Below are 11750 nucleotides of genomic sequence, written 5' to 3'. Positions count from 1 at the left end.
TGCAACTATTGAAGGAGAAAAAAGACCATGATGCTAGGTTCTTTGTATACAGATATAGCGGGTCAATGTATTACAAGCAACATGGCTCACAAGGCTTTAATTTTAGAATGTTACTTCATATTATCTCACTTCTTTCCTACCATCACTTCCATGGATATCGTCTTTTGGCTTTTCAGGATTTTTGACAATAGTTTCATTGTTTAGGCGGTTGAAGAGTGTACTTCTATGCTTAAACTTTGAAGTTAATTTGCTCGAGAATCACTGATCTACTTTCAGTTTAAAACCAAACGGTTGGTTTGTTCAACGCACGCGAAGAAATAAGATAATTTGGGAACATGACAAAGACAATCATAGAGACAAAATAATTTGGGAACACGACAAAGACAAACATAGAAACAAAACACAGTTTAGGCCCACGACAATATACCTTACAGATTTTGATTGACTTCACAACCACCCACCACGTAGCTCACCACTTGTCGACAACACAATCAAATTAGGACCACCTCTCTTGCTTGTGTTTGTTGTGGATGAACGAATCGGGTCAAGTTGTGGGCAAATCGAGTCTTCGAGTCTTCGAGTCTTCGGGTTTTCGTGTCTCTCGTCTTCTCAATTGTAGCAACAAACAAATTGGGTCAAGTTGTGGCCGAATTAGGTCTTTGGGTCTTCAGGTCTTCTCGATTCGGGCAAGAACCGACAAACAATGGCGTTGGCCAAAAAGGGGCTTGATTCATGAAGGATATTGAGGAAATCACAAGACGAGATCAAATCAACTCAAAATCTACAAGAATTTCGGAGGAGATCTCACTAGGGTTTTTTAGATGATTTTGAAAAGAAGCAAGGAGCAGCCGCACGACTTTTCTCTTTGGCTTTTATTTGTTTTTTTTTAAGCAAAACGACGACGTTTTGCTCTCCGGTGCCATGTTAGCATCAGCAATGCCGACCGACGCTAACTAGGATGCCACATCAGATTTTTCCGACTATGCATGGCCGAATGGACTGAACTAGAACAAAAACAAAAGGTTTAGAACTAAATTGGCCAAAAAAAAAAGTTTAGGACTGAATTGATACAATTGTAATAGGTTTAGGACTTTTTTGGTAATTTTCCCATTTCTAGTACAATGGTAATCAAGATCCTATTGATTTATTCACCTTAATACCTCTAAAGTAGTGTAGCTCATAAGGAACTTCCTATTCTTATAGACATGTTCAGATAGGTCCTCCAAACTATTTTGGATATTTTCACTTTGTATATCTAAGTTCCTTTTATGCGGATATTACTTGAGGCATAAACAACACTTGCATCTATCAAACTCATAAGGAATCACGGATTATTTTTTTTCCACTTTCCTATATATTACGGAGTTTTCTCAATACCATCGAGCTCCTCTCAATCTCCTCCTAAGGGTGCATCTAGGACCTACCTTGGGTGTTGAAAGCCCATTTGACCAAATATTGGGTTTTTAGTAAAATTTTAGAAACCCACCTTGAGGGAATGTTTGTCTTTGAAAGGCTAAAAGCCCAAGGTAGGTCCTAGGTTGCCTTGAGCTTTTAGCATTTTCGGAAGACCTCCCTAGGGTTTAGTATAAAAATTTTGTTCCAAAACTATCCCCACTCAATTTTTTGTTTTTGCGTTTTTGCCCTTGTGATTCACTGTTCATCTTCTTCTCCGTTGAGTTGCATGGCGTGGTTGCATGTGGCTGTGATGGGTCGACAATGGGATGGAGAGAGGCCGGCAAGGTCGCGGCTACCTTGGCAACCATCATCGACTAGTCGTGCAACCTTGGCTAGTTGTGGCAACCCCATACGAGTTGCATCATTAAGACCCAAGTCTGGCTCACATGACCTTTGAGAGGGCCACCAAAGGTCATGTGACCAGGTGACCCTTGTCAAGGTCAGGTCACGTGACCTCTGGCAACCCAGATCTAGATGGTAGTGAAGTCGCATGACCTTTTGGCGACTCAGATTTGGGTCATGTGACCTCCGACGATTTAGATCTGAGTCACACGACCTCCGTGAAGGGCCACCTAAGGTCACATGACTAGGTAGCCTTTGTCGGGGGTCGCCCGACCTTAGGTGGCCCTTGTCGGTGGTCTTCAGGGGTCGTCCGACCCCCAACAACCCTCGTAAGTTGTCTTTAGGGGCTGCCTAAGGTCTTGCAACCTCAAATGTCGGCCACCGGCGGTAGATTTCGCTCGCGGTGGTTACCCGCCCTCGTTGGCTTAATTTTTTATTTTCCATTTGATGAATTTTTTTTAATCACAAAAAATTTTTGTAAATATAATCTCTCTAAACACTATTTTGTTCAGATGTATTTTATAATGGACTTTCAAATTATAATTTAACAAACATAATTTGTATTTTTAAAAGATCCCTTAACTTAAAATCCTTCATATATTTTTCTAAAAGTTTTCTTGAGAAGTCAATCAAATACATCCTAAAAAGGTGCGAATCCTTTTGAGATTCTCCAACCGGAATTCTGCAAGCGAATAAGAAAGCATAGATGAAAGAAGAAGAAGGTGGAACAGGAAAAATGTTATCCAAAGAAGTGAGAAGGCAATGGAGACAGGATGGTCATCTCCTGATCAAATGAAAAAAAAAACAAAAAAACTTGCCAGCCTTACTCGAATAAAAGTCAGTCGGGAACAGAGGCACAGTCTATCTCAGCACACTCAACCTCTACATCGAATGATAAACTGTAAAATACTCCCCGCGTGACAATAGAAAGCGGCATACTGCTAATCTGAAATGTTGGTCCCCAAAGGGGTGAGTACAACCACTCAGCAGATAGGGAAATCCAATAACAACTCAATGCATCATGCAATTCATACATACATTACAGGCATTACTTACCTCAAAGCCATGTGCATATTATCATGCATCATCATATCAATTTATAACACATACATGTGTATCATCATCGTATCATACATGTTATCATCATCATGACATCATCACATTACACATGTCATCATTATCATGTCATCATTACATCATACATGTCATCATCATCATGACATCATCACATTACACATGTCATCATTATCATGGCATCATTACATCATACACGTCATCATCATCATGACATCATTACATTACACATATTATCATGCATCATCATATCAATTTATAACACATACATGTGTATCATCATCGTATCATACATGTTATCATCATCATGACATCATCACATTACACATGTCATCATTATCATGGCATCATTACATCATACACGTCATCATCATCATGACATCATTACATTACACATGTCATCGTGCCATATCATATATCATCATCATCATCATCATCATCATCATATCATCATGCATACCCTATCATGGGTGATCATCATTATTTCACATCACATATCATCATCAATATCATCATGCATATCATCATGCATATCATATCATGGTTTAATTTCCACTTTTAGTTTCTCAATTTGATCACCACATCACCCATTCCTCAAATCATCATTTTCATCATCCCCTCGGGCAAAGACCTCCGAGGCTTCCGCATTTAGCCTCCTGTGCCACGGCATCCGGCCCCCACATTTCGGGCATCTCGCATCCCAACCGGCATCACGAGGCATTCCCTTCGGGCAAAAACCTTCGACAGAGCTTCCGGCATTTACACTCCCTGGTCGGGCATCCCGCACCCCAAATCCTGGCATCGCGAGGCATTCCTTTCGGGCAAAGACCTCCGACAGGGCTTCCGGCCCCCCACATTTCGGGCATCCTGAATCTCCCAAGGAAATCCGGCAATGCATCTCTATACATTCCGGCCTCATCCTCCACCACAACCACTTCCTCACTTATCATCATCCACATTTACCATTATTTTGATCTCAATTTAACATGGCATATGGCGTGACATCAAACAAGTCATACTTGGCATAGAATTCACACATGCATCACAATTCAATGTCATACATATGCCAATATCTCATCACACATGCAACAATGCATAACTATTAATCAATGGAATTCATGGCCAATAAAATAATCCATTTTATTTTATTTTTATTATTTTTTATTATTTTTTATAAATAAATATTAAATTCAATATCTATAAATTCCCAAAATTATAAAAATTCAAGCAATCATTAAACAAACCAATAGGATGACAATTTCATGCAAAATTCATGGCCAAATTGAATTTCACACAATTTCACAATTTCCACAAAACAACACATAATATTCGGATAAAACCAGAATGCACAGTTTCCGAAGAAATTCGATTAAAATATCCATACGGCCTCCAAAAATTACGAAATTTTACAGACTAATAGCCAAGACATTTTCGTACAACTTTAATGAATAACTTCAAGCCAGATTATTTTTATATTATTTTATAAAACCTCACAAAACTTCTGGATCCATTACCGCATCGTCCAGTGTACACATCTCCGAAATATTGAGATTTCACCTACCTATTATCTTTAGTTTCCTCTGAAATTTGGATATGTTATAAATAAATATATTCTCTATAAGTTTCATGAAGAGATCTAAGTCAAATAACCATAATATAGTCATCATTTATGTCCTTGAAGTCTCGGGTATCTCGAAATACATCACCAGAATCATCATCTTCAAGATCTAGTCGATTTACTAGGCTTTACTTGTTCATTTCACTTAAAATTTGATTATGTTGTATTTTAAGATGTCTCCTACAACTTTAATGAAGAAATCGAAGTGAGATTCTCATCATAAACCAACATGCAATCACGAATCCAGCAAGAGGTCAGTAAAAACTCTCCAGATCTGAGGTTTCCGTATGATGAGACTTTAACCCCTTAAATCTCCATAATTTTCCACGATATTTCAGTATGTTGTAGTTCAAAATGTTAGCTACAACTCTCATGAAGAAATCGAAGCCGAAATCGGACTCTAAACACACATGCAAGCTCAAACAAGTTACTGACTCACACGATCCGAGCAAGAACAGTCACACCATTCACACACAACTCATCCATGCTTCGGTTTTTTTCTCATCTAACATCCAAAAACTCAACATGCAAACGACATACAAGCATGCAAGAGAAGCTAGAGGACTCCCACTTGCCTCTAGGATGGACGGTCGACGGCGTAGGGTGGCGAACACGGCGGCACACGGCGGACGGACGGCGACAACCCCTCGGCTCGCCTCCTTCCTCTCTCGGCCTCTCCCTCTCTTTCTCGAATTCTCTCTCTCTCTCTCTCACCCTCTCTCTCCGCCAAAAGAAATCCGGCCACCTTCTCTCTCTCTTCCCTTCTTATACCCCCAAATCCTCATGATTAACAATCATTACTTGCCTACAAACCAGCCAATGCATGGCCTTCCCCTTTGCCACTTGTCATATTGAATTTTTTTGAATTTGGGTTTGGGCTTCTTGGGCTTGGGCCATCCGGCCACTTCTTGGGCCTCCTCTTGGGCTGGTCGGCAGCCCACTTGTGGGCTTCAATGGGCCGGCCAACTTGGCCCATTAAAGTTCCACTCTTGGGCTTAAGGCCCAATCGAATTTTGACCCTCTTTTTCCCCTTTTTTTTTTTTTTGAATTTCTTCTATAAATATTTTTAAATTTCAATTTTCATCTTGGCTAAAGTCTTGTGACATTTCATTTATTGAAATTTAATTTATAAAGTACATGGCCAAGCATAAATTATTAATTTATCATATTTAAATTCTCCCAAACATATGCACAAATCATCTAATTAAAAGACTAATGGCTAAAGCATAAGCCATATGAAATTTTTATCACCTAATTAGGAACTTTAACACACCTTATGGCTTGGCTTTGAATTTTGGGATGCCAGTTGGCCATCCATGTTGTATTATTGGCAATCTAGCTTTTCGTTGTATTGTATTATTGGCCACTCCTTAGTTTCGTTTAATGCTTATATAAGACATGTATTCCAACGGGCAGTGTCCCTATGACTTTAATTTGGGTTTGACCTTATAAATAGTTACTCATGAATAGTAACTGTGAAAAAGAGTTGACACTTCATGTCTGCTCTTGTATTTGTTGATGGCGCAATATATAAAAGATGATATTTGTGCATTGTGCATGCGAATCTCGCTTATTTTTGTCCATATGCTACATATTTCTCACCTTTGTGCCAAGTGCATGTATACTAATAATCAAAATCAACTTTGGGTGTCAACAGATGTCCATCTTCAAGCCATGCGCCCATGCATCAAATGAATGGAGGGAAGAGGAAAGTGGCCCACGTTGCATTAACATGTGTTCCCTTCTTGCCCTTTGTCTACTTTGTTGATGGCGCAATATATAAAAGATGATATTTGTGCATTGTGCACGCAAATCTCGCTTATTTTTGTCCATATGCTACATATTTCTCACCTTTGTGCCAAGTGCATGTATACTGATAATCAAATCAACTTTGGGTGTCAACAGATGTCCATCTTCAAGCCATGCGCCCATGCATCAAATGAATGGAGGGAAGAGGAAAGTGGCCCACGTTCATTAACATGTGTTCCCTTCTTGCCCTTTGTCTACTTTGTTGATGGCGCAATATATAAAAGATGATATTTGTGCATTGTGCACGCAAATCTCGCTTATTTTTGTCCATATGCTACATATTTCTCACCTTTGTGCCAAGTGCATGTATACTGATAATCAAATCAACTTTGGGTGTCAACAGATGTCCATCTTCAAGCCATGCGTCCATGCATCAAATGAATGGAGGGAAGAGGAAAGTGGCCCACGTTCATTAACATGTGCTCCCTTCTTGCCCTTTGTCTACTTTGTTGATGGCGCAATATATAAAAGATGATATTTGTGCATTGTGCACTCGAATCTCGCTTATTTTTGTCCATATGCTACATATTTCTCACCTTTGTGCCAAGTGCATGTATACTGATAATCAAATCAACTTTGGGTGTCAACAGATGTCCATCTTCAAGCCATGCGCCCATGCATCAAATGAATGGAGGGAAGAGGAAAGTGGCCCACGTTGCATTAACATGTGTTCCCTTCTTGCCCTTTGTCTACTTTGTTGATGGCGCAATATATAAAAGATGATATTTGTGCATTGTGCACGCGAATCTCGCTTATTTTTGTCCATATGCTACATATTTCTCACCTTTGTTCCAAGTGCATGTATACTGATAATCAAATCAACTTTGGGTGTCAACAGATGTCCATCTTCAAGCCATGCGCCCATGCATCAAATGAATGGAGGGAAGAGGAAAGTGGCCCACGTTGCATTAACATGTGTTCCCTTCTTGCCCTTTGTCTATTTTGTCAAAGGTCATGTGAATGTGAAAGAGGAGGAAATCAAAGGTAATCATTTCCCTCGATGCACATCTAGGAGAATTAATGTGGGAGGCGCCGAAGTTGCGGCTTGATTTGTCTCCTGGCAACTTTTATTCTTATAAAAGGGGAGAGAGGGAACGAAGGGGAGCCAAGTCCTTGGTGGCTAGAGAGAATTCTGAGACTACATAAAGAGGATTGTGCAAAGAGTTCTGCTTGAAAGAGATTTTCTTATCTCTTATTAAACTTGAGTGATTGTGGTTAGAATTTGTTTAATTCATTGATTGAGATTTTAGGAATTGTGAGGGGCAAACATTATGTGAGTTATTAGGCGTAATTAGGGGTTATGAAATATCGAGAGAGTGTTTGAGTGCTCAAGTGATTGTAATTTTTGTTTATCGCTTGTTTCTATAGTGGAATTTCGTGCTGCTCTGTCAATTTCCTTTCCTTCCATTCAGCTATTTTGTCCAATTCACTTGCCATCAATATTCACAACAGGAAATGGCTCTCCTTCAGCATCTGTTTCTCTCAACCTTGGTAATAATGGCTGTGATTGCAGTTCTCTCAAAGAAAAAATTTAGGAAAAGGAAGTACAACCTCCCACCAAGCCCTCCCAAGTTACCGATTCTCGGCAATCTCCATCAGCTAAGCAAATTGCCACACATATCCCTCCACCACCTTGCGAGAACTTACGGCCCGATCATCTTCTTACAGCTTGGTGAAATCCCAACCATAGTTGTTTCCTCAGCTAAAATGGCGAAGGAGGTAATGAAAACCCACGACCTCGCACTTTCGAGCCGTCCTCAGATTTTCTCTGCCAAACGCTTGTTCTATGACTGCACTGACATGGTCTTCTCCCCTATGGTGCTTATTGGAGGCATATAAGAAAAATCTGCGTACTTGAACTGCTTAGTGCAAAACGGGTTCAGTCATACAGTCATGTCAGGGTAGAAGAAGTTGCTCGGTTAGTTGACCGGATTACAGAGTCTTATCCAGGCACCACAAATCTAACTAAGCTGCTTGGTTTATATGCAAATGATGTTCTCTGTGGGGTAGCTTTTGGGAGGAATTTTTCGGCAGGAGGGGACTACGACAGGCATGGGTTTCAAAAGATGATGGAGGACATTCGGGAGTTGCTCGGAGGATTCAGTATAGGAGATTTCTTTTTCCTTCAATGGAATTCATCCATAGCCTGACCGGGATGAAATCCAGACTTGAGCACACGTTTCGGCGCTTTGATGATCTTTTCAATGTGATACTGAGAGAGCATCAGGAAGAAAATAAAGCTACGGAGCTGCACAAGTATCTTGTGGATGTTTTACTTGATATACAGAAGAACGGTTGTGGTGAAATGCCTCTCACCAGGGACAATGTTAAAGCCATCATCCTGGTTTGTGAATCATTCTTCCCTCTGGTTCAGTATTTTATAATAGCAATACACTTGTATAGCCATGCAGATCCCTTAGCAGGAAGAAACCTCTCATACGTAGCATATGGATTTTGCAGGATATGTTTGCAGCAGGAACTGATACAACATTCATAACCCTTGATTGGGGAATGACAGAACTTGTCATCAATCAAAAAGCCATGGAAAGAGCACAAGCCGAAGTACGAAGCGTCCTTGAGAGAAAATTCGTGCAAGAAACTGACCTACCTCATCTGCCATACTTGAAGGCTGTCATTAAGGAGATATTCCGGTTGCACCCTCCTGCTCCAGTGTTAGGCCCCAGAGAATCTATGGAGGACATAACCATTGATGGGTACTCCATCCCAGCAAAAACCCGTTTCTTCGTCAATGCTTGGTCAATTGGGCGGGACCCAGAATCCTGGGTCGATCCACAATCGTTTCGACCGGAAAGATTCCTTAATGAAAATAGCAACATTGACTTCAAAGGACAGGATTTTGAGCTGATACCCTTCGGTGCTGGTAGGAGGAGCTGCCCGGCTATTGCATTTGGAACTGCCAGTGTTGAGCTTGCTTTAGCTCAACTTCTTCACAGTTTCGATTGGGAGCTTCCTCATGGGACCCAGCCTAAGGATTTGGATATGACCGAAGTTTTTGGCATCACAATGGACAGAGTTGCCAACCTCACGGTTGTAGCCAAACCCCACTTCTCCTAGACGACAGCAGAGACGAGCGAACAAGCTGGCTAAAAATCTTCTCTCCGACTTAGTAATCAATTGCCTTTTACTTGTAATTGAAGCATGCTATCTGTGATCTATTGTTCTATAGTTAAGAATATGTCATGTACTCTCCGACTTAGTAATCAATCACCTTTTGCTTGTTACTGAAGCACGCTACCTGTGATCTACAATTCTATAGTTAAGAATATGTCATGTACTTGGTCGGCAAATACATAATCTCGAGCATTTTAAGACATGCTAGCTTCTGAAATCAGCACATAAAATACACACACATATAATTCCATTTCAAATATGAAGCTTATTGTTAAAATATATCTCGAGTTTATCCCAAATGCGAAAGTTTGAATATTCCGGATTGGATATTGTGCAAACATCCAAAATTGAGCAAAGTTAACTTCTTTTGGCAAATTAGAGTTGGGATGGAAGAAAGTGTAAAAGGAAATTATAGATAATGATTTCCTAATTGGTATTGCCAAGAAGGATTCAAAGGAGACTTGGGCTTTGGATTTTCTTCTATCAATTGCAGTCGGTGAAGAAATGGTTGTTATCTATTGACTTTGTTGGCCAAATTTACTTCAGATTGCATGGGATTCTTTTCCACGTTGGAGTCAGTCAACAAGCGTGCCTTTTGTTGAGAATGAGACATACGCACACATATATATGGGCCGTTCGTCCGTCGCAAGAGCGCAAGGCATTGTTAGAGGTTGTTGAAGCCTCGTATTGAGTGCTTGGGCAGCGAGTTATCTTCGTGGGTTTGTTTGTGAATTACATCTAAGGAAGATTAGTATTTGTAGTCGGGAAATCTTGTGATAAGATTTGTGTAATTCCTTTGTGAGATTAAAAGATTATTTCGTGAGAAATTTCAGAACTAAACACTGCGTGCATCATTGGGTATAATTGAGACTTAGGAAACCTTGAGAGTGTTTGAATGACATAAATATGTAATTTACTTGTATCGCTTGATCTATGGTGACTTCGTCGCTGCTCTCCCTATGGACATAACTCTCTATGACCGAATCACGTAAATCTCGTGTCCGATATATTTTCTTTTTCTGTCTATTTTATTGTTCGATCACTCATTTTCCGCAACACTTATAACCGAGCTCTACTATGATATCCAGTATGAAGATTCATGTTTTGGCAATCGACAGGGGAAATTTTGGCTTGATTATATATGCTCTCGGAAATGTTTTAGGGATTGAGCTGCTTTTTTTGTTATTTCCTTCCTTCTACTCTCTTTGGGGAACAAAACTGTTGTCATGCATCCATTTGAGGTATGCTTTATATTTTCCTAGTTTTACTAGCTCTAGTTATTGAACTAGTTCCTTTGAATGTAGTGATAAGGTGATGCACAGCCGATGCTCCCACCGTCGTGACTTCCTCGAAAAGATCTTGGAGTTGTAGGTTTTTGACCTTTGAGATTAATAAGATACGTGTGGAAACTTTTCTGGGAGGGTCTAATGTTGTCTAGCCCTTTTTTCCCGTTTCGAGCGGAAGAGAGATATCCATCGAATTGAGAATAAGATGATTCGGGTGATGTAGTGGATTTGCGACTTTTCTTCTCGAATAGAGGAGCGTATGCCGAGGGCCCTGGAGTTTTGAAAAGAACAAAACTGTCTATCGCCGTTGTTGTCGTCGTCGATAAAAAGTCGGAGTGACGGGACAATTAGCTATCCCGATCAAAGGCGGAATCTTGGAGGAACCAGCCGGAAGCACAGCTATCAGTTGATATCACCCCTCTTTCCATGTTAGTCTGATTGCCAAAAGCCAAATGTCTACGGATCAGTGGTCCCTTAAGAGGAAAATTTTGCCCAGCACCAGCATAATCTTCTCCCTAAATCATTTGACAAAAAGAATTCGACTCTTTCTGTCTCCATCCATGGAGCTTGCAATCAGGTTCACATCATCTACTTGCAAATACAAGAACACTCATTTACCTTCTACGGCTAAAAAAGAATTTGAGATGGACCCGTGATCTCACTAAAGGTTGGAAAAGTATGCTAAAAGTTTTGAATTTATACGGCTCTTAATTTAGTGTTACAACTTTTGGATCACGCATCTAAGTTCCTTAATTTTGATTTTTGCTCATTAAAGTTAGAGATTAGTGCTGTAGAAGTCCTAAAATTTGTCACAAAAATGCAATTAAGTTCTAAAATTTACAAAAAGTATAATCAAGTTTCAAAACTTGTCAAAATGGTTCAATTGAGTCCCAAAGTTAACATCGTTAGTCTTGTGACGGAAAATGCCGACGTGGCGTCGACGTAGCATTTTAAATCATTTTTTTATTTATTTTCCACCTAGCTTTTTTAAAATAATTTTTAATTCAATTTTTTTAGAAAATTATATTTAAAAA

At 39.9% G+C, this 11750-nt stretch overlaps 1 protein-coding gene across 1 annotated transcript; it reads left to right on the top strand.

The window, feature by feature from the left end:
- The first annotated feature begins 7161 nt into the window (after nt 1-7161).
- On the top strand, nt 7162-9540 carry LOC104417541 (cytochrome P450 71AP13). The gene is made up of 5 exons (XM_039305941.1): nt 7162-7282; nt 7812-8017; nt 8182-8348; nt 8444-8642; nt 8759-9540. The coding sequence occupies exons 1-5, from the start codon at nt 7162-7164 to the stop codon at nt 9371-9373; spliced, it is 1308 nt and encodes a 435-aa protein (XP_039161875.1). The 3' UTR covers nt 9374-9540.
- The last annotated feature ends 2210 nt before the right edge of the window (nt 9541-11750 follow it).

The sequence above is a fragment of the Eucalyptus grandis genome, chromosome 2 (genome assembly GCF_016545825.1).
Source record: "Eucalyptus grandis isolate ANBG69807.140 chromosome 2, ASM1654582v1, whole genome shotgun sequence".
Taxonomy (NCBI): domain Eukaryota; kingdom Viridiplantae; phylum Streptophyta; class Magnoliopsida; order Myrtales; family Myrtaceae; genus Eucalyptus; species Eucalyptus grandis.
The sequence above is the reverse complement of the archived record's forward strand: the minus strand, read 5'-3'. Positions and strand labels throughout refer to the sequence as shown.